The sequence below is a fragment of the Sus scrofa genome, chromosome 5, assembly GCF_054392235.1.
Source record: "Sus scrofa isolate SSC_HxYL_T2T_F1_AM1 chromosome 5, Sscrofa_HxYL_maternal_Yorkshire_Landrace_v2.0, whole genome shotgun sequence".
NCBI lineage: Eukaryota > Metazoa > Chordata > Mammalia > Artiodactyla > Suidae > Sus > Sus scrofa.
This window is the reverse complement of record NC_139387.1, coordinates 7172964-7195436: the sequence shown is the minus strand read 5'-3', so window position 1 is coordinate 7195436 and position 22473 is coordinate 7172964. Positions and strand designations below refer to the sequence as shown.

The 22473-nt window shown below is 52.5% G+C and overlaps 2 protein-coding genes and 1 long non-coding RNA gene across 14 annotated transcripts in view; 1 reads left to right on the top strand and 2 right to left on the bottom strand.

The window, feature by feature from the left end:
* The window catches only part of RANGAP1 (Ran GTPase activating protein 1), a 29996-nt gene extending 27085 nt beyond the window's left edge, over positions 1-2911 (bottom strand). For 6 of the 11 annotated variants that reach the window (XR_014802968.1, XR_014802969.1, XR_014802967.1 and 3 more), the window contains exons 1-2: positions 2670-2911; positions 4-153 (exon numbers count right to left, since the gene is read on the bottom strand). Coding sequence is in view for 3 of the 11 variants with exons in the window: in XM_021091461.2 (XP_020947120.2) it covers positions 4-115 (112 nt within the window). In the remaining 8 variants the exon portion in view is untranslated. Of the gene's footprint in view, positions 1-3; positions 154-769; positions 870-2217; positions 2627-2669 lie in introns of those variants that run through there. The other 5 variants (XR_014802966.1, XR_014802971.1, XR_014802970.1 and 2 more) reach the window with 2 other exon arrangements.
* Positions 2912-4705: 1794 nt separating this feature from the next.
* Positions 4706-12778, bottom strand: LOC110260635 (uncharacterized). Its single transcript, XR_002343885.2, has 2 exons — positions 12220-12778; positions 4706-5916 (listed from the first exon to the last, which is right to left on the bottom strand). It is a non-coding gene; the product is annotated as an uncharacterized LOC110260635 (long non-coding RNA).
* A 93-nt stretch (positions 12779-12871) lies between these two features.
* ZC3H7B (zinc finger CCCH-type containing 7B) overlaps positions 12872-22473 on the top strand; it is a 52663-nt gene continuing 43061 nt past the window's right edge. For both annotated transcript variants that reach the window (XM_021091458.2, XM_084955194.1), the window contains exon 1: positions 12872-13070. The gene's annotated coding sequence lies outside the window, so the exon portion shown is untranslated. The remainder of the gene's footprint in view (positions 13071-22473) is intronic.

Genomic DNA, 22473 nt, shown 5'->3' with positions numbered 1-22473 from the left:
CACCATCTTCCGCAGTATTGAGTTTGAGGCTCTTGCCCTTGAAACTCAGCTGTCCCCCGGCCACCTGGGTTTTGGCAAGTGTCTCTGCCAGCTTGGCAATGTCTTCAGAGGCCATGTTGGTCGCGTTGGTGGGCTCCCCTGGAAATCTGCAAACTGAGGTCAAAGGTCCATTAGGAGAGATGAGTCTCTTGGAGTTCCCGCTGCGGTGCCAGGGAATCACCAGCATCTTGGGAGGGCTGGGACCCAGGTTCAATGCCTGGCCCAGCACAGTGGGTAAAGGATATGGCATTGCTGCAGCTGTGGCCGAGGTGGTGATTGCAGCTGGGATCTGATCCCTGGCCTGGGAGCTCCAAATGCCACGGGATGGCCAAAAAAGAAAAAAAAAAAAAAAAAAAAAAAAAGAGAGAGAGAGAGAGAGGGAGAGAGAGGAGTCTCCTGGGCCTCGAGGTTGGAGAGGGGAGGGCAGGACATCAGCCATTTCAGCTGCCCGACCCCACCTGGGCAGCTTAGCAGGGGAGACCTGCTAAGGAAACCCCAAGGGCTAAGCCACTGGGAGAAATAAAAACAGTATTAAGGAAGGCACAGTTCTAAAAAGCTGGAGAAGGCAGCAAGAAAGGAGAAGAATCACTTTTCAGCCTCTGAAGAATGACCATCTCACTACTTCTGCCCAACGTCTCAGCTGAGACCCAAGCAAAGCCCTGTGAACTGACCAGTGAATGGCAATGGAGTCCCAGACAAAGGCTACAAAGAGTCTACCCAGAGCACACACCTGCCAGATCATCTTGGCTGCTCTCTCTTGGAGGGTCCCAGTCCTCAAACAGGACATAGATGGCTAAGGGATCCAGGTCATCCATCCCAAGGAATCCCCCGCCACCCCCGCTGGCATGACTCTGGGGGTGGGGCACAGGGGTCAGCCCACTGCACGTCTGGTTTCAACCTTGGCCAGAAGCCTTATCAGCCCAGGGTAGCCAGACCTCGGGGGTTCCTAGGAGACCAGAAATCTCTACATCACAACAGCCACCATCACAATAGAGCAAAAGGACAGAGCTGTTGAAAAAAAAAGAGCTTCCAGCCTAGGGTTCAACAGATCGGTAGAAAGGGTCACTTCACTTCCCCGAAGAGAAATGACAGGTAATCGGGGAAGAATAATGATATTTAGTGTCCCAGATGTTGATAAGAAAAAAAAATTAAGAGGGGAAGGGACAAAGAGGTGTGTTGTTTTGGGGGGGTTTACTGCAATTTAAAGCAGAATGGTTAGAGAAGGTATCATTAAGAAAGAAACAAAGGCTTGAAGGATATCGGGGATTGAGCCATTCAAGTATCTGGGGGAAGAACATTCCTGCAAAAGAAACAGCAAATGCAAAGGCTCCCGTAGGGGAAGGTGGTTAGAGGAACTGCAAGGAGGGCAGGGGGGCTAGAGCGAGCACAGAGGGGAAGGGGGAAAAGAGGTGAGCGATGAGGAAAAGAGAAATGAAGAAGGGCCTCCGTCGCAAATGGCATTTTAAGAACTCTGGCTTTTACTGTGAGTGACAAATTGAACCAATGATAGAGAGACGGTGGTCTGACAGGTGTGTTGACAGGACCACCTCATCCGCTGCTCCAAGAATGAAGGGATGAAATGGAATAAAAATTAGGAGTTCCCGTCGTGGCTCAGTGGTTAACGAATCTGACTAGGAACCATGAGGTTGCGGGTTTGATCCCTGGCCTTGCTCAGTGGGTTAAGGATCCGGCGTTGCTGTGAGCCGTGGTGTAGGTCACAGACGCGGCTCAGATCCCCCATTGCTGTGGCTCTGGCGTAGGCTGGAGGCTACAGCTCCAATTAGACCCCTAGCCCAGGAACCTCCATGTGCTGCAGGTGCGGCCCTAGAAAAAGACAAAAAAAAAAAAAAAAGAATAAAAACTAGCCCGAACCCCACCCCCACCTCTTGTAGTTCTGGTATGAGACAATTTGAGGCTAGAAAAATGAAGGGGAGGCCACCAGATGGAATAGGAACACAGAACTTCAGCTGGAGAAGGGTCCATTTCTCAGTCCAGTACACTCACACCATCCACTATAAAGACTAAGGGACTGGCACACAGAGAGGTGAACTGATTGGTCCAAGGTCTGCAAAGGGCCAGCAAAGCAAAGACTGTCATTACACACACTCTGGACAGGAGTGTCGCAGATTGCCACAGGTACACAGGCACCGCTCCCGTCAAGTGCTAGCAGTGACTCACACTGGCCCCGGGGTCTGCGGCGCCAGTCCAGGCCCTCCGCGCGGCTGTGGGCCCATCGGGTGGTGGCCGCGGAGAAGCGACGCGCGTGTTCAAGCCACAAATGACAAGCGGGAAGCATGGGAGCCCCATCCGGGATCCCAGGCGGACGCGCACCGCCCCCAGATGACACCGACGCTAACAGGACGACGCCACTGCTGGCAGCTGCGGGCTAGGCGGCCGGGGTGGGCCTGACACCTTCTCCAAACTTCAGTTTCCTTACTTGCGTAAATGGCCAGCGCCCCACTCTCACCCCCCTCGCGCGCTCGGCCATCGAGGGCACGAAGAGCTCGGCCGAGAGGGCACGCAGAAAGCGCCCCGGGGAATCATACCTTCCTTGCCCAGTTCCAGGACCGCGCCGCCCCCGCCCCAATCCCAGGCAGGTGACAGATAAAGGCAAGGGACCCGGCTCCTACCGTAAACAGGCGGCGCCGCCGCCGCGTGGGGAGACCGGAGCGCGCGCGTTCGCCCAGGTGGGCGAGGACTGATTTAGGGTCCGGGTCAGATCAGGTCCGGGTCGCTGCCTCCAGTCCAGAGGCCCGATGCCCAGCCCACCTGTCCGTCAGCAATCCCAGCGGTTCTCGCCGCTCGCACCTTCAACACCACCTGCTCCGCGCACCGCGGCGGATGATGGCGGAGGAGGAGGATTTTGAAAGCCGGCAGTTTCTTTCCTTCGATTTGATTTGTTGGAGGCCCGGGCCGGCTCCCCCTTCCCCCCACGCGCGTGGCCTGTCGGGTACGGTAGTCCAGTTCTCCTGCGCGGGACTCAGCGGGGCGCCGCAGGACAGCGCCCGCGGACTACAATTCCCGTGAGGCACCATGTCCAGGGCCCTTCGCGAGTCCCTCTTTGCCCACCCTTTTCGGCTTCTGGCTTTTTCTCCGGGAGGCCACTGGGCGGCGTTTAGCGGTGAGGGCCCAGAGCGACCACAATTCCCTACATGCCTTGCGGCCGGACCATCTGATCCCTTCCGGAAAGGTCCCGGTTCACGTAACTTTATTGACAAAGGCTGCCACTGCCGAAGGCTGGCTGCTGGATCTATTCAGCAAGAAATAGGTATCCATTTCCTAAAGGGAAAGCCTCGGCTTTTTTTTGTCCCATGAAATTGGAAGGACATTCGAAGCCTCTGACATAAATAGCCACAAATTAAAAAGGGGAGGAAAAGGGGGGGACTGGTAACCCGATAGCAGAGAAACTTCCACACCACTTTAACTGATCCACTTAACGTCAGTAACCAGACAAACTGACATTCGTCGCACACTTCCCGCAGAGATGTACTGAGAAGGACACAGCATCACCATCCGCATAAAATTAATCATGGGGAAACATGAGGCATTCCTAAACCGAGGGACATGCTACAGAATAACGAGGTCGTGCTCTTCCAAATATGTCTGTGTCATGAAAGACAAAGAACAGCTGAGGAGGAGCTCCCGCTGTGGCCGAACTGGATCCACGCCTTGGAAGCGCTAGGACGCCCGTCTGATCCCCATTCAGGCACAGTGGGTTAAAGGATCCGGAGTTGCCCCTTCAGCTTAGGTTGCAACTGAGGCTCGAATCTGATCCTGGCCCAGGAGCTCCATATCCGCGAGGCAACCAAAAATGAAAATAAATAAATAAAATAAAAAAGAAAAGCTAAGGAATTATTGCAGATTAAAGACACGATTGGGGGAGTTCCTGTTGTATCTCAGGGGGTTACAAACCCTACTGGTATCCCTGAGGATGCGGGTTCGATCCCTGGCCTTGCTCTGTGTGTTAAGGATCCAGCTGTTGCTGCGATCCATGATGTAGAGTCACAGATGCGGCTTGGATCCAGTGTTGCTGTGGCTGATGCTTAGGCCTGCAGCTGCAGCTCAGATTCCACCCCCAGCCTGGGCACGTCCATATACCTAGAGTGTGGCCCTAAAAGAGTGAAAAATAAAAATAAAGACACAATTGGAGTTCCCTCCTATCTCAGCGTGAAAGATCCCAGGGCCCTGACAGCAGGTTAGATCCCTGGCCCTGGAACTTCCACATGTGTGGGGGCTGGAGGGATGGATTAAAAAATAAATAACAAACATAAAAGGAGAGGATAATTAAATTCAATACATGGTCCTGGATTGGATCCTGCTGGTGGAAGTGGGGGAGGAATTACTACAAAGAGCAATATTGAGACAGCACAATTTGTATGTTGGATACCACTATTGCATCAATGTTAAACTTTCTGATTTTTTTTTTTTTTTTCCTTTCTAGGGCCTCACCCACAGCATATGGAAGTTCCCAGGCTAAGAGTGGAATAGAACTGCAGCTGCAAGTCTATGCTACAGCCACAGCCACACCAGATCGAGCAGTGTTTGCAACCTACACCACAGGTCAGGACAGTGTCAGATCCTTAACCCACTGAGTGAGGCCAGAGATTGCACCCATGTCCTCATGGATACTAGTCAGGCTTTTTACCCAGGAAACCACAGCAGGAACTTCCAACCTTCTGATTTTTATTTTTGTACTGAGTTATGTAAAGACCACCCTTATTCTTGGGACTTATATTCTTGGGACCGATTGATTGAATCAGTATGAGGTCTGCCGTTGACCCTCAAGTGGCTCAAAAACTGTACATCTACAGAAAGAGAGAAAGGGAGAGAGAGTACAAGTGTGGCAAAATGTTAATAAGCGAATCTGGGTGTAAGTTGATAGGAGTTACATTTTCGCTACTTTTCTGCAGGTTCAAATTATTTTTTAAGTATTAGAACACAAATAGTTTTTTTCTTTTCACAAAGAACTTTTTAACCATTTTGCAAATAGCATGTGTTCTTTGTAAACATTCCAACCAACACAGAACAGGATAAAGAGAAAAGTAAACATTACCTGTGAAACTCCTAGTGCCCAGAAATAATCACTGTCAACATGTGCCGCCCTCGTTTCCAAAGACACCACTCATAACTCAGCTCATGTACATGCTTCTGCATTCGCTGCCATTCAAGGTTAAATGCATTTTGTGCCAGATTCTTCCATATGCAGCTGATTTCATCTTTACAACCATCACTGCCACCCTTCCCCACATAGAGCTTAGAAAACTCAAGCTCCAGACCCCGTTCACACAACTATGAGATGTGGATCCTCTTCACGCTCCCTCTCCTTCTCTGCTTACCAGACCCCTGTCAAATGCCACCTCCTCCAGGAAGCTTTCCTATGCCACTCCAGCCAGAATGAGTCCCCTTCCTCTGGGCCCCACAGCAAGCTACAAATCCCCATAGCAGTTGGTCTGTGAGGTTTTTCACAGTCAGAGGTAAAACTGTTCTTGGCAGCTTCCTCCTCAGCCTGGGAGAGCCTCTGGACAGGTCCTGTTTCTCTCTGGGCAGCATCCTCTTGGGGCCTGGCCTATCGCGGATGCTTCGGGTTTCCTCCTTGGAACTGGACTCCAGTCAGGGTCACTGATGTGTCCTTATGATGAATCATCATCTGAAAAGGCTGAGATGCTCCCAATCAGACCTGATGCTATTCCTGTGCCGATGCCAGCTAGGACCGATTGATTGAATCAGTCCGATTTTTCTTTGGGGTGGTCTTCGGGCTCCCTTTTGTGTGTGTGTGTGTGGCCTTGCCCACGGCATGCAGAAGTTCCGAGGCCAGGGACAGAACCTCCACCATAGCAGGGACCCAAGTGGCTGCAGGGACAACGCCAGATCCCTAATCTGAAAGGCCAGAAGAGAACTCCCTCAGACTCCCTTTTCCAGTATTACTTACTTTTTTTTTATGATGAACATTTTTTAAAAATTAAAAAAAAAATGTTCTTTGTCTTTTTAGGGCCGCACCTGCGGCATATGGAGGTTCCCAGGCTAGGGGTCCAATCGGAGCTGTAGCCACCAGCCTCCACTACAGCCACAGCAACGACAGATCCGAGCCAAGTCTGCGACCCACACCACAGCTCACGGCAACGCCGGATCTTTAACCCACTGAGCAAGGCCAGGGATGGAACCCACAACCTCATGGTTCCTAGTCAGATTCATTTCCACTGAGCCACAGAGAGAACTCCAGGATGAACATGTTTATTTAAAGTACAAGTAGGAGTTCCCATCGTGGCTCAGTGGTTAACGAATCCGACTAGGAACCATGAGGTTGTGGGTTCCATCCCTGCCCTTGCTCAGTGGGTTAAGGACCCGGCGTTGCCATGAGCTGTGGTGTGGGTCACAGGCGTGGCTCAGATTCAGAGCTGCTGTCGCTCTGGCCTAGTCAGGCAGCTATAGCTCTGATTCAACCCCTAGCCTGGGAACCTCCATAAGCCTCGGGAGTGGCCCCAGAAAAGGCAAAAAGACAAAACAATTAAAAAAATAAAGTATGAGTAGTATATTTATTTATCAAAAAATTTAAAAATTTCGATAGGCAGCTCATACCCTAAACCAATGGGTTTTCTCCACAGAAGCTTCTTGTTGATTATGGGTCACCGCTGCCTTGACCTAAGTCAGCCCCCCTCCTCCCGGTCCCTGCCCCCCTGAAGTCCCTCTCCACCCTAGTGTGCCAGCCCCTGGGGACCTATCCTGGGCCCAGACTGGGTGGGTGGCCTGGCCTCCCCGCCTGCCTGGACTCCCTCCCCCTCCCTCCGCAGGTGTCAGGTTGGAGCTGGGCTGGGAGTGTGTGTGACCTGCACCATCTGCCCCATCCACAAGTTTGAGCCTCCCCCACCCCCTCCCAGCCTACAAGGACATCGAGTATCTGGGCATCCAGGGGGAAGGCTTGTTCAGAGACCCCCAAGATAAAGGCATCAAGAAGTGGGCCTGGAGTTCCTGTTCAGCGGTAATGAACCCGACCAGGATCCATGAGGACACAGGTTGGATCCCTGGCCTTGCTCAGTGGGTCAAGGATCTGGCATTGCTGTGTCTGTGCTGTAGGCCGGCAGCTGTAGCTCCAATTCAACCCCTAGTCTGGGAACTTCCATATGCCACAGGTGCAGCCCTAAAAAGCAAAAAATAAAAATAAAAATAAAAACAAAAACAAAACCCCACAAACCTTTGATAGAAAGATAGAACCATCTTAGGCCATCTCTCTCCTCCTTTCAACAGATAGAGAAATGAGGCCCAGAGATATCAAACAACCTGCCCAAATTACGCAGTAATTTAGACAAGAGATAGTGGAAGTGTTCTTTTCAACATACACACAAAACAAGCAACTTTGTGAGTGTGAGGTGGAATAGGGGAAAAGTGGCTGTTCCGAGACCTCTTTCTGTTGTGCAGCAGGGTTTTTGTTTGTTTGGGGTTTTTGTTGTTTGCCTGCACCTGCAGTATGTGGCAGTTCCCAGGCCAGGGATTGAACCCCAGCAGCGACCTGAGATGCTGCATTGACAACACTTGATCCTTAACCCACTGCGCCACAAGAGAATTCCTATGCAGTGGTTTTTATTGCTTTGTGGTTTTCTTTTAAAAAAAAAAAAAAAATGTTTTGAGGAGCAAAGCAGACTGCCTCTGATTAGTTTGGTTTACTTTACTGAGTGTTTTAAATTCCATTCGGGTGCCTGAAAGCAAACTTAATTGCCAGTTGTAAATGTCACAAATAACAATATTTATTCTGGTTTCCTGAAGAGCTACCAAGGCTACAGACTTGCCATTCAGTCGGATCAAAAACAAATGCCTGAGCTATGTCAGACGCGAGAGGAATGTGGAGAGACAGTCCCAAGATCCAACTGGGTGCTGACCTTGGGCCCCTGGAGCGAGGGGGTGGGCCTAGCCTCCCCCGCGTGGCTAGAGAGCCGCCCCCTGCCCCTCGCCCTTCCCTCGCCCCCGCCCCCAGGGGAAGGGGTTCTATATCATCTGTTAAAGATAACTCAAACCAGGAGTTCCAGCAGTGGCTCAGCAGTTAACGAACCCAACTAGCATCCATGAGGACATGGGTTCGATCCTTGGCCTCCATCAGTGGGTTAAGGATCTGGCCTTGCAGGGAGTTGTGGTGTAGGTCGCAGATGAGACGCCGATGGCTGTGGAGCTGCTCGGATTTGGTGTTGTTGTGGCTGTGGTGTGGGCCAGCGGTGGCTACAGACTGGATCCCAAGCCCAGGAACCTCCATACGCTGTGCGTGTGGCCCTAAAAAGAGGAAAAAATAAAAGATAACTCAAACCACATTCCCCCTGGATTCAAGCCCAGGACTCCTTTAGCTGCTTTTTTAGAAAACGTGATAAACAACCATGATTAAATGAATTCATTCACTCCACAGACAGGTATGGAGCCTCGACTATGCACAAGGCCCTGTTCGTTTCTTAAATGAAAACTGACAGCCATTTTTAAAAATTAGTATAAATCTAAGATCCAACTGTGTGCTGACCTTGGGTCCCTGTATTATAATTTATCTCAGCTTTTAGGCTCACGGGTCCACCTCTCTCATCTTTTATTTTTCTTTAAAAAATTTTTTTATGGCTGCACCTGTGGTATATGGAAGTTCACAGGCTAGGGGTGAATCAGAGCTGCAGCTGCCATCCTACACCACAGGCTCAGCAACTCCAGATCTGTGACTTACACTGCAGCATATAGTAACACTGGATCCTTAACCCACTGAGCAAGGCCAGGGATCAAACCTACATCCTCATGGATACTATGTTGGGTTCTTAATCCACTGAGCCACAGTGGGAACTCCTTAAAATTTTTTTTTCATTTTATTCTTTTATTTATTTTTTATTTTTAGGGCCACAACTTCGGGCTATGTTAGTTCCCAGGATAGCGGTTGATTAGGAGCTGCAGCTGTAGGCTAGACCACAGCTGCTGCAGCAACACAGGATCCAAGCTGCATCTTTGACCTATCCTGTAGCAACACTGGATCCTTAAGCCACTGAGCGAGGCCAGGGATTGGACCTGCAGCCTCCTGGATACTAGTCAGGTTCCTAATTCGCTGAGGCACAGTGGGAACTTTTTCCTTTTTTAATTTTAATTTTTAAGTTATTTTTATTCTATTATTATCATTATTATTATCATTTTTTGGCCATGGCATGCAGCAGCTTGATGTGGGATCTCAGGTCCCAGACCGGGGATTGAACCTGGGCCACAGTGGTGAAAGTGCTGAATCCTAACCACTGAACCAGAAGGGAATTCCTACCTCTCTCTCGTTTAAAAATTTATTTATTTATTTTGTCTTTTTAGGGCCACACCCACAGCATATGGAGGTTCCCAGGCTTGGGGTTGAATCAGAGCTGTAGCCACCAGCCTACACCACAGCCACGACAACGCCATATCTGAGCCGCATCTGCAACCTACACCACAGCTTATGGCAATGCCGGATCCTTAACCCACTCAGCAAGGCCAGGGATCCAACCTGCAACCTCATGGTTACTAGTCGGACTTGTTTCCACTGTGCCACAACCGGAACTCTCCAGAGACTATTCTTATCATTCCCAAACTAAGCCTAAAATTGTGCATTCCTCTTCAGGGTCTTGCCCTAAACCCCAAGTTGAGACCGCTTGTTGGAGGGCTGGGACCTGGGACTGTGCTGGAGCTGTGAGGGCAGGGGGTTATATGCAGTTGCAGGAGCTGGCATGAGGCCTGGCAATGAATGGTGTTTTGTTTTTGTTTTGCTTTTGAAGCCTGCATCTGTGGCACATGGAAGTTCCCAGGCTAGGGGTCAAATCAGAGTTGCAGGTGCTGGCCTACACCACAGCCATAGCAATGTAGGATCTTGGCAATGTAGTCAAGTCTGTGACCTACACCACAGCTCAGGGCAATGCTAGATCCTTAACCCGCTGAGCGAGGCTAGGGATTGGACCTGCATCCTCATGGATACTAGTCAGGTGTGTAACCCACTAAGCCACAACAGGAGCTCCCTCGAGGAATGATATGAGTGAACACTGTACACAGCTGCAACTAAGACTGCCATGCGCTCAGCTCTCCCCAGGTGATAATAAGACATTTCCTCAGACACAACTTAGAATAGATTTACAAGGAGATCCTGCTGAATAGCATTGAGAACTTTGTCTAGATACTCATGTTGCAACAGAAGAAAGGGTGGGGGAAAAAATGTAATTGTAATGTATACATGTAAGGATAACCTGACCCCCTTGCTGTACAGTGGGAAAAAAAAAAAAAAAAAAAAAAAAGAGACATTTCCTGGGTCCAGGCTATGGCAGATTTAAACCTGGAGCAGGCGGTGCTTACTAGAGAAGGGATAACTGAATGATGTACTTGCCAGTTCCTCAAAGGTCAGAGCATGGATATCTGATTCCCCTTCTCCAGCAACCCAATCCTATGATAGGGTTCCTGGAATTAACCAGTGATGCACCCAGATTTCAGATAGCCTCGTCTCGATGCTGTGCTCTTATAGCAGGACAGGCCTGGAACTGAATTGTCTCGCTCTCTCTCTTAGCCGTGTGACCTCAACCAAGTCATGTAACTGCTTTGCGTCTGACCCTTTACCACAAAATAGGTAAAAACAATCCCTACCTTCCAAGCTTTGAGGGAGGGTAAGAGAACCAACATGCACAAATTTCTTGGCTCATAGTAAATGAAAAGTGGTGGCTGTGACTGTTATTTCAGCTTTAATGTGTGGACATAGGGCACCTTGCTGGTACCAGCTTCGGGGCCTTTCTCTTCAAAGCACCGTCCCCTCTGGGTGGAGTCTGCTGAGGACTTATTTACCATCTCAGGCAGCTCAGATAGTTTAAGTAGTGGATGCCAAATTCAAGAGACAGGGCAGCAGAGGGGAGGGCTGGTGTGCAGGTGAATTTACCTTAAAGAAAGGACAGTCCTTTTTTCTTTTTTTAGGGCTGCACCTGTGGCATATGGAGGTTCCCAGGCTCAGGGGGTTGAATCGTAGCTGTATCTACTGACCTACACCACAGCAACACCAGATCCGAGCTTGCGCCACAGCTCATGGCAACACCGGATCCTTAACCCACTGAGCGAGGCCAAAGATTGAACCTGTGTCCTCATGGATGCTAGTCAGATTCATTTCCACTGAGCCTCGACTAGAACTCCCCATCCTCTTTTAAGGATGTGTGTTATTCCGCTGGCAACCCAGGATGGAGGAATCACCACAATGTTTACCAGCTAGTTCACTTGAGGCAAGGTGCGGTAGTCTAGGGAGTTCCCATTGTGGCGCAGTGGAAACAAATCCAACTAGGAACCATGAGGTTGTAGGTTCGATCCCTGGCCTTTCAGCGGGTTAAGGATCTGGTGCTGCCATGAGCTGTGGTGTAGGTCACAGACACAGCTCGGATCTGGTGTTGCTATGGCTGTGGTGTAGGCCAGCGGCAAACAGCTCCGATCTGACCCCTAGCCTGGGAACCTCCATATGCCACAGGTGCAGCCCTAAAATAAACAATAAAAAAAAAATTGAAAAAAAAATCTTAGTGTAGTGAAGGGAGGAGGAGTTTGAGAAATTCTGACAGTGCAGGTGCATTTTTTTCCCCCTTTCCAAGGCTCCCTTAAAGTAGATGATGAAAAGTAGAGGACGCCATGGGAAGGATACTCTGGAGTTAGAACTGCCACCTTGGACAAGTCACCTAATCTCCAAGCCTCAGCTCTTCATCTGCACACAGGCATGCTAAAACCCACCTTCCAGGGAGTTTCCATCGTGGCACAGCGGGAACGAATCTGACTAGCATCCACGCGGATGTGGGTTTTATCCCTGGCCTCACTCAGTGGGTCAGGGATCTGGCGTTGCTGTGGCTGTGGTGTAGGCCGGCAGCTGAAGCTCTGATTCGACCCCTAGCCTGGGAACTTCCATATGCCCTGGGTGCGGCCCTGAAAAAAAAAAAAAAATCAAAACAACCCCCAAACCATCTTCCAGGATTATGGTGAGAATTAAATAAGTAAACTGAGCTAGTTTCCTGTTCTTCCCAGCATTGATCACAGTGTGTTTAAAATTTGTCTCAGCATGTATCTCCAGTTCCTAGGGTTTTGTCTGGCACAAACGTAGAAAAGAGAACATTTGTAAAAATAAATCTGCTAGGCTCACAGCAGATCTTTAATACATTAATGTACACACACACATACATATATGTACATACATGCACATATACATACATGAGTGTAAAATGAAGAGGAGCCAGAACTCTCTCAGGAATCAATGGACCAGCGGTGGGAGGGTGGGATGACACCGTATTTGGAATCTGAAGCTCTGTATTCGAATCCAACCTGGACCTGGCCAGCTCTGCGGCAGTGCCAGGGGATGCTTGGAGCTGGTTTCTCTTTCCTTGATCTCCCCTTACCTTCTGGGTCTTCTAAGCAGTCTCAAATCTTTTCGGGAAAGCCTGTACAACAGCCGAAGGCGGTCCCGATGCCTCTCTGAGCCTTCGGTCCTCGTCTTTGGACCGAAGGCAACTAGGCTTTGGGGATGCCGTCAATGAAAGCATCTGGAGACCCGGGGGCTTTTTACCCACAGGAGGCAGGGCGGAGGCGCTGCCTTAGACCAGCATCCGCCCCGAAATGCAGAATTGCCAAAAGAAAAGCCCTAAGAGGGAAGGCCACTTTCAAAGAAAATAAAGGTGCATGCCAGGCATGAGCTTGCCACGGGGAAGGGGGACTTCCCCGCCCCCTCCGCCCCCAGGTGCGCAGCCCGCGCCGCCCACCCCCGGCGCCAGGCGAGGGGAGCCGCGCTCTAGGACCCGAGGAGGAAGAACTGCAGGGAGACGGTGCCTCCAGCGGGTGCTGCCGCGAGCGGCCGGCCGAGGGGGCTGGAAATGAAAGTAAAGCGCTCCGGAGCCACATGGACGGAGCTGCCGGGGCGGCGGCGCCGGGAGCAGGATGCGGCCGCCCGTAATTAAATAGCATTTACTCTTATTATTACTAATAATAATAACGTAATCATACCTCTAGTCATAGCATACCATTTATCGGGCTCGGCGCAGGCCCGCGGGGAGCGCAGCCCGGCCGAGGTGAGTGCTGTGTGCGGCCCGAGCCCCGCGGGGCAGAGGCCGGGGCCCGACTGCGAACTGGCGGCGGGCGCGGGAGGGCTCGGGGCGCCCGGGGACCGCGCGGGGCCGGGAGGAGGCGCGGGAAAACCTTGGCCAGGCCGGAGCTGCGCGGGGCCACCCGGAAAGTGGATTTTGCGAAAATAAAGAAACAGCTCCCCAATCCCGCTTTCCTCCTTTTTGGGGCTCCCCCTCCCTGCCCCCGTGCCCTGCCCCGAAGTTTCAAAGTTATCGTGCGGCCGGGGGCACCTGCCGCTGGGTGGTTTGGCCGCCTCGGCAACCCCCCCCCGCGCGGGGGGGCTTGGAATGTTCTTGAGCGCGGTGGGGGGTTCTCTCCTTCGCGTCCGGAGCTTTGGGGTGCGCGGATACTTTGAGGGTCCCCGCTATGGGGGTCGAGGGCGTTGGCTGGGGGGGGGTCGCTGGCCGCGCGCTCCTTCCTTTTGTGTGCGCCTTGGCCCGGCAGCGCGGGGAGTTGGAGGGACCGCAGCGCGGGCCGAGGACCGCGGCCGCCGACGGGCTGCCCCTGCCGGCTGCAGCGGCCACTCGAGCCCGGGGATCCGGGGCCTGTGGCCGGGCCCCAGGGAGGGGGCAGCAGGAAAGGGGGGCGCGGTCTGAGTAGGGGGGCATTTCCGGTCGCAGGAGCGGTCCCTGGGCTGGGAGGCTAGCGAGGGGTCCGTCGTGCGGTCAGGAACGAGCTGCGAGGGACAGCTCCAGTGCCTGGGGGGCGCCCCCGGAGATGGGTGCGCGGGAGCCACCCACCCCGGCCTCAGATCCCCCTCCCGCCCTCCGCGGGCGGCAGGGACCCCTCCCGGCCCGCTCCTTCCTTTCCTTGCTTCCCCCTTCAAAACCGTCTGGCTCAGAGATTTAGAAGGTGTCCGGTTTGGGGGTCTTTCACAGAGACAAAGCAGGATTCCCAGGGGAAAAAAGCTTGTAGAAACGACTTGGATGTCAGTGGTGCCAACTTGGCATTAATTGGGAAGAGTAGGGGTTGGAATAGGAATGAGGGGCTGGAGAAGGGGGCTGGGCCGGGTGGGGACTGGGGGCCCATAGCGACTTGATCAGGGATTTCCATTCCTTTGGGGATGCTTCCTGGGACTTTGGTTCCTGGGTACAAGTCTTTGAACCCCAACTTCTTACAGTTTTCCTCAGTGCTTGCAGTTCATCCAGCTCCATGAACGTAGCAGAATGCAGGTCCTTGAATGTTCACACAAATGCGGTCATTATCGTACCTTTAGCAACTGTTGGACACAGAATTCCAGCAGCATCTGTAATTCTACTACCAAGACTTCCTCTCCCCTCTCCTCACATGCATCCGTATCTACCTTGGCGGTCTTTCCCCGTTTTCACTTCCCGTAGACAGGGGGACTGCACGCTAGAAATGACGCCTGGCCTCTCGCAGTTGGAGCAGGTTTGAGGGGTGGGCTTCCTGAAGCTGGGAGGGAGAAACCTGTGCTGTGAGGGCTGAGATCTGAGGATGGGAGAGAGATTTTGTGATCCCTGAGCTGGGACGAAGTTCGTGTCCCATGGATGCTGTGAATTCGAGGTTGTTGGCTTCTTGTTTAGGATGGACAGTGAAGAATGTGGGTTTGCGGAGCTCCCGTGTGGCTCAATGGGTTAAGGAACTGGCATTGTCAGTGCAGCGGCTCAGGTTACTGCCATGGCACAGGTTCAATCGCTGGCCCAGGAACTTCCGCATGCCCAGAGTGTGGCTAAAAAAAAAAAAAAAAAAAGGGAATGTGGGTTTGGGGGGATTATTTGGGGCTAAGAAGCTCTGTGGGATGAGCTAGTCTCTTGAGTCTTAGGTATCGGCAAATTGAAGCATCAGTAGCTTTGGATTTGAGAATCTGAAAATAATAATCCCTTAAATAGCACTTTTTTCGTTTATAACAAAAGGGCTTTCACATATGCTGGTTCATCTGTCCTCCATAGCAACCATGTCAGCTCGACATTTTTCGATCCTCGTTTTCCAGATGAGAAACCTGAGGCTTAGAGGGTTGAAGGTCTCCCTGGAAAGTCACATCGCAGAGCTAGGAATCCCGCCTGGTGTTCGGCCCCCAAACCTTCACCCTCTCCCAAAGTCCTGGCTGCCTTAGCAAGATGCTTTTCCAGCACCTCTTGTGAGCATAGTGTGATGCCGTGGGGCAGGCTTGGATTGAGTTTGCCACTTACAGGCTGGCTGCAGAGAGAACGTTCACTCTCGTGAACCAAGGAGAGAACGAGGAAATGGTCAGCCCTGGGGAATATGGTGGGAGGGGAGAGAAGAGAGAGCTCTCAGGGTGAATTGGAAAAGTTAGGGAGGCTTCCTCCAGGCAGTGGATCTTGAGCTTGAAGGAATGGGGAGGCTTGGCCGGGGCGACGAAGAGGTAGGGGATTCTGGGCTCCCCACAGTTGCTTCTGTGCTGGGGGGGGTGGTTCATGTACATGCTCTCCTGTTCCAACAGTGGCTCCGTAAGGGGTAGGCATGGTTATCTCCACTTCACAGATGAAGAAACAGAGGGACACGCCGTTTATGTGGCTGGCTCAAGGTCTCCCCACTGGATTTGCAGCCAGTCCTGCGTGCCTGTGGAGTGTGCTTCACGGTGTCAGGGCTGGGCCACCTCCAACCCACATATGTAAACAAGAGCAGAGAGCAAGGAGGTCTGAACTGGCCAGTGCTCGGGGGTGAAGGCTTAAGCGGAAAGGTCAGCAGGCCCCCCCAGGCCAGGGAGTTTTACTGAACTAGCCCTTGGCCCCTGGCCTCATGGGGCTGGCCCAGGGCAAGAACTCTAGATTTCTGGAAGCATGACTGACGAAGCCAGGATGGTGGTGGAAGGAAGACTGGGCCCAAGCATGGAGATGGAAGTTCAGTTCCTTCGTGCCTGCCGACCCCTGGCTCAGTGCCTCGGAGGAACTAGTAGCTTGGAGAGGAGACAGATAAGGATGCTTCACCCGAGCTTCCCAAGGACAGGGACAGGGTCTGATTCACCCTCAGCGTCCCAGGCCCCAGCGGAGGTGCCGGGAGAACACGTTCAGCCATGGCGTTGTCGGGTCGAATGATGCCTCCGTGTAGAGGAAGAAAATTTACTTTGCCTCCCCCCCCCACCGGGTGCGGGGGTGGCAGGTCTTCTGAGAGGACTGCCATTTAAACATTTGAAAGATGGGTTGAGGAGGCCAGCGAAAGGGCGTTCTGAGGGCAGGCCCTGAGCTTGACAAAGGCAGGGCAGTGTAAATAGGGACTGGTGGATCCCCTGGGACAGCACAGTGGGGCTGGCAGGTGTGAGGTCAGGTGCACGTCAGGCTCTGCCCCTGTGGTCCCTTGGCTTCCCCAGGCCCAAGTCTCCTTTTCTGAAAAGGAGCCCTGAGCTTGGTGATGTTCGGTGGTCACCTCTGGGAGAAGCCCAGTGCCCGGGAATCGGAAAGGAGACTCAGATGAGAGGAGCTAGAGGGGTTTCCTTTTTTTTTTTTTTTTTGTCTTTTTGCTATTTCTTTGGGCCGCTGCCACGGCATATGGAGGTTCCCAGGCTAGGGGTTGAATCGGAGCTGTAGCCACTGGCCTACGCCAGAGCCACAGCAACGCGGGATCCGAGCCGCGTCTGCAACCTACACCACAGCTCACGGCAACGCCAGATCCTTAACCCACTGAGCAAGGGCAGGGACCGAACCCGCAACCTCATGGTTCCTAGTCGGATTCGTTAACCACTGCGCCATGACGGGAACTCCAGGGGGTTTCTAATTTTTAAGTAACTTGACAGGCACCAGCCTAGCGATGAGCTAGTGGCCAGCTGTTGTGAGCACCGTTTCCTGGATGAGCTTCTTTAATCTCCTCGTGGCCCTCTCGGTGGACATTGCAATTACCCCCATTTTACAGATGAAGAAAGGGTGGCACAGAGAGGTTAACTGGCCTTGCATGAGCGACAGAACTGAAGGGCAAAGGCGGGCAGTCTGGCTCTTGAGGTGGCCCAGTGGGGGGTGGGTAGGGAAGGCCGGGAGGGAGGGAGGGAGACAGGAGACTGGTGAGGCGGGCGGCGGTGCTGGAGTTCAGACGGCGGAAGGTGTCCTCTGAGGAGGTCTGGCTGCAGCCAAAGCTGGAGGCTCAGCCTGGGTTGATGAAGTGACTGCTGCATGTCAGTTCCCAGGAGCCTCCACAGAAGCCAGCTCCTTTCATCACATTTAATGGCCCATAGAAAACGGGCTCGTTTTCCTTGCTCTGTCATCACCAGCCATGGGGCTCCTTCCCACCTTGTTTATGTCTCCCGGTGAGTCCGTTTCTTTGCAGGCGCCCTGATGGCTTCTGCAGGTGTACTAGCGCTGTCTCCCCATCAGGCTGGGGAGGCCCAGAGGGAAGGGGCAGCTGTGTTTCTGCCTTTAGGACCCATCCGTAGTTGACTTCAGTTCAGCAGCAATTTCTGAGCCGAGAATCAGAGGCTGTGCTTGATGGTGACAGTGGCAGTCGCGACAGCAGCCACCAGGTCTGGAATGTGGCTGCGTACCGACACTGTGCTTGCACTTTTGGTGCTTTCTTTTATTGACTCCGCTTAAGGACTCTTCAAGGCAGGACCGATTATTAGCAGCCCCATTTTGTAGATGAAAAGACTGAGGTTTCAGTCATGGCTGAGGTAGAGCATGGGGTCAGAGGGAGCCAGGCCCGCAGGAGAGATGCCTTCAAGCCATCTCAGTCGCCATGGAACTCTTTTCTCACCTGTCTGGAAACCCTAATTTTCTAACATTTGTATCGTGCTTTGCCCAAGGTCTCTCATTAATCCTCATGATAATCCTTCAAGGTGAGAGAAGTCCCCGCTTTTCAGAAGAAAACCGATGGGCCACCCACTCTTGGTTTCTGCCTGCCCTGTCTGCACTGTGACTCAGAGAGGGAGCAGGGTGTCACATTTCCTGGGCCAAGAACAGTCTTCTGAAGTGCTGGGCTCCGTGGGTGAGCGTCTGCGGAGTCCTTCCTTGACGGCTGCAGGCAGGTCGAGGCTGTGACCCTCATGGGCTTTTCGGAAGCTCAGCTAAGCTCTTGGTTTCTGGAACATTCCATGTCATATCCTGTTCCTGTGCAGGCAGAGGACCGCAGGGCAGGGAGTCCAAAGTCCTGGCTTTCATTCCCAGCTCCAGCACCCCCTCGCCGTGAGCCGGGGCACCACCATCTCATCGCCTTGTCGCAGTCCCCTCGTCTCTGAAAGGGCCTTGCTGATTCCATCCCCTCCGCCCCAGGTTTCCTCTAGACTCAAATGAAGGGACTTTGAAAGCTATAAAGACCACCCAGTGTGAGGTCATGGGTGGGGTCACCTGAAACTCTTTTTTTTTTTTTTTTTTTGGTCTTTTTGCCTTTTCTAGGGCCACTCCTGTGGCATATGGAGGTTCCCAGGCTAGGGGTCTAATCGGAGCTGTAGCCGCCAGCCTATACCACAGCCACAGTAACGTGGGATCCGAGCCACGTCTGCGACCCACACCACAGCTCATGGCAATGCCAGATCCTTAACCCCCTTCACGAGGCCAGGGATTGAACCCACAACCTCCTGGTTCCTAGTCGGATTCATTAACCACTGAGCCACGACGGGAACTCCTCACCCAAAACATTTTAAAACCTCCAGAATGTTCCTGGATCTTCTCCACTGTCCACCTTGGCCTGGACCCCTGCCGTAGCCTCCTAACTAATCTGCCACCTTCCCCTCTTGTCATCCATCCTCAATGCAGCGACCCAGAGGATCTTCTCAAGGCGGGAACGAGACCCTGTCCCTCCGCTGCTGAAAACCTGCCAGTGGTTTCCTGGCACACGCAGAGCGGTGCTGACTGCCCAGCATGGCCTGCGTGTGGCTCTGTGACCGGCCTCAGCCCGTCCCTTGCACCTTGCTCCCTACTTGGCCTTCACGTGCTTGTTCCCAGCTCAGGGCCATTGCCTTAGCCATACCCTGTGCCAGGGGTGCCCTTCCCTTCTCCCATGTTCCCACAGCTGGCTCCTTATCTCTCTTATATGCCACCTGGTCAGGAGGGCCTTCCCCAGGCTCCCGGCCCAGCCCACCCCCATCACGTCCTGGCGCTTTTCCTGTTTGAGTTTCTTTGCGGCTCTTATCTCTGTCTTCACTTATCTCGTGCATTTAACACTGGCCTTTTTATTTATCTTTCCACACATGGACCACAAGCTCCCCAAGGCCAGCGACTTCATTAACCTTGTTCCCTCGGCATCTGGCGGAGCCCAGAGCATATAAACCTGTCCTGTGGTTATTTGTTGAGTAAATGAATAATAGTAGCGGTGTGGTCCAGGGCAGCCCTTGCCAAAAAAGAGCGGCCTAGATAGAAACTGCAAAGAAATTGGTGTTGACTGTTTGAAAAATACTTACATGACCTTTTTTTTTTTTTTTTTCCCTTTTTGGCTGCCCCATGCCATATGGAGTTCCCAGGCCAGGGATCAGATCCGAGCTGCAGTTGCAACCCACGCTGCAGCTGTGACAGCGCCGGATCCTTTAACCCACTGTGCCGGCTGGGATTGAACCAGCCACCGGGGCTGCAGAAGAAGCTGCCCGTCATGTTGCACCACAGCAGGAACTCCTTTACAGGATAATTTCGAAAGTTGCCAAGTATTCTCTGACAGTACCCAGTTCAGCCAAAACACAAATTTCTGACCTCGTGTGTGTGTGGGGGGGGAACCATGTAAATCTGCAAAATAGTGGATATCATTAGCTCCATCTTGTAAATGGCAGAACGGAGGTTCAGATTGATATCCTGAAAGCTAGTGTGGGACAGGGCTGGGATTGGAACATGGCTCCGGGCTCTTTGCACTGCCCCAGTCTGTCTTCAGGCAGTGACGTAGGCAGAGCAGCCCATGAAACTGTCTTGGTGCCCAGGTGGTAGGACCCAGGATTTCTGCTGCCATGAACAGGAGCGGTGACTTCTCAATTGCTAAAAAAAAACCAAAAAGTAAGCAGTCACCCTGAGCTCTGGGGACTCTGGGCGAATTCTGGGTGGTTTTTTTTAAGTATACGCTCCCATGGTTCCCAAGGGTTTTTACAATGAGCTTCTGTTACTTTTCTATTTAAAAAAAAAAAAGTCATTGTTTCAGTGTCTCCCTTTAGCAGTATAGTGCGCTGGTCTTGATGGGGAAGCTGGCGTAGAGGCTAGGCCCCTGGGGAGAGATGTGGGTTTGAACCCTTCTATGTAGATGGGTCCTCAGGTTGTTGGGAAAGAGAAGGACAAGATGAAGAAAGGAAAAGCCCTCTGTAACCGGAATGCTGCAGGCACAAGAGGATTCATGCTTTGCAGCTGTCAGTTTGGCTTGTGGTGGGGCAGTGGGGGAGGCCTGGCGGAAGTTTCTTGAACTTTCGTTTCTATTCAAGGTGGCCAGTTTAAAGAAACAGAGCGCGGCCTGCTGAGGCCTGTGGGCGTCCACAGCAGGTCCGTTCCTGGACACGATCCTGGCGGAGCCTGGGGCAGTGCCAGTGTCTGCAGCCTTCTTCCTGGGTAGCAGTGTGGCCTTGGGCAGGTCATGGATCCCTCCAAGCCTCGTTTAAAAAAACGTTTTGTTTTGCAAGCCTCGTTTTTCAGCGAAACGGGGGGATAATAGCACCGACGGTGAGATTATTGTAGGGATAAATAACAGGATTCCTGAGAGCAGGGCTTCTAAATCCCCTCTGCACCGCAGACCTGCCGGGCAGCCTGGGGAAGCCCATGAATGCCTTCTCAGAACACTCTTTTTAAATAAAGCGAAACACGCAAGGTTGCAAAGGAAACCTGTTCTCTTGAACTACAGCTGGGCTTTTTTGACGAAGCACTAACAAATAAGATTTAGCAGTGAGTCTAACCTAAGTGCCGTGATTTCGAAGTTGTGGCAAGCACGAACACCTTACGTCTGCAGTCGCTGACATGTGACAGGGAGAAAAGCTGTGATGTCTTGTCTGACACTCTGGTGGTGCATTGCCTCCGTTCGTAGTCGAGGGGGGTGTTCACTCTCAGGTAGAAGTTAGTGGAAAAATTATAAATGTTCCCCAGACCCCAGAAGAAAGGTCCCAGCCCCCTGAATTCTCTCCCTGGGCCCCAGGTTCAAAACCCCTGCCATAGAAGGTACCCGACGGCCAGTAGGTAGTCTCCAGAAGTGAGCTGGGACCGCTCCCTGACCTCCTCGGAGCAGAGGGTGCGTGGGTGGACAGACGGGGCGCGGAAGAACGACAGGGAAGGCATGAGTGCAGCCCTGGAAAGCGGGCTAGGGGGTCAGGGCTGCAAAATGAAAGCCTTCCTGGCTGTCGGTACGTGCCAGGCAGGAAGATGATCTAACCTCAGGTGCTGTTCCCGTCTTCAGGCCGCAGGTGCAGGGGTGGGCCGGGGGCTGGAGTGTGGGTCTAGGCTGAAGGCAGCCTGAGCGGATGGGGGGAGCACTCTTAAGCTGGGAGGTGATGCTGTGTGCGCTCCCAAGGCCAACTGCCAGAGTCCGAAGCCCAGCTCTGCCTCTTACTAATGGTAACCCCGGCAGGTCACGACCCCTCCTTGTGCCTTGGTTTCCTCATCTGTAAAATGGGGATGATAATAGTACTTTCTTAAGGGAGGTTAATTAAGTGTGTGGGTTTTTTGGGTTTTTTTTGTTTTTTTTTTTTCTTTTTTGGGCTGCATCCGTGGCATATGGAGGTTCCCAGGCTAGGGGTCAAATTGGAGCTGTAGCCGCCGGCCTACGCCACAGCCACAGCCCCGCCAGATCCGAGCTGCATCTGCACCCTACACCACAGCCCCAGCAACGCTGGGTCCTTAACCCACTGAGCAAGGCCAGGGATCGAACCTGTGTCCTCATGGATACTAGTCAGATTCGTTTCCACTGAGCCATGACAGGAACTCCAGGATTAAGTGTCAAACTTAAAGCTCTTAGAAGAACATCTGGGAGGAGAAAGTGCTTAATAAATGATGATTGAAATTGGCATCGTCACTGTTATTCCAGGACTCATGAGACTCCACCTCCTCAGAATATATTCCTGGGCGCTGTTTCTCTGTGCTGCTCAGAGATGACTCAGATGCAGCTTCTAGCTTCAGGGGGCTCCTAGTTTAGGGAGAGAACGGGGACACGAGCACATGCTTTTTACTGACAAGGATCAGTGCAGCGCCTGTGGTGAGCTGGGGTGCTGTGCTCGGTGGGTTTGGGGAAGGGGGTCTTCCCGGTAAAGGAGCCACCTCAGCTGAGCTTCAAAGAAGCCTGGAGCGTTAGTTCGTGTTGTTCCAGAAAGAGCGGGCAGCTTGAACAGGAAGCCGGCTGGTCCAAAGTTGCTGGGTTGTCACGTTCCAGGCCAGGCCACGGGTGCTGCGTGCCCCGGAGGAGCACCTTGGCCTTTGTCCTCCTGACAGTGGGTGTTGCGGAAGGTTTTGTTTGTTTTTTACCTTTTTATGCACAGGAAGTTGCAAAAATAGTACC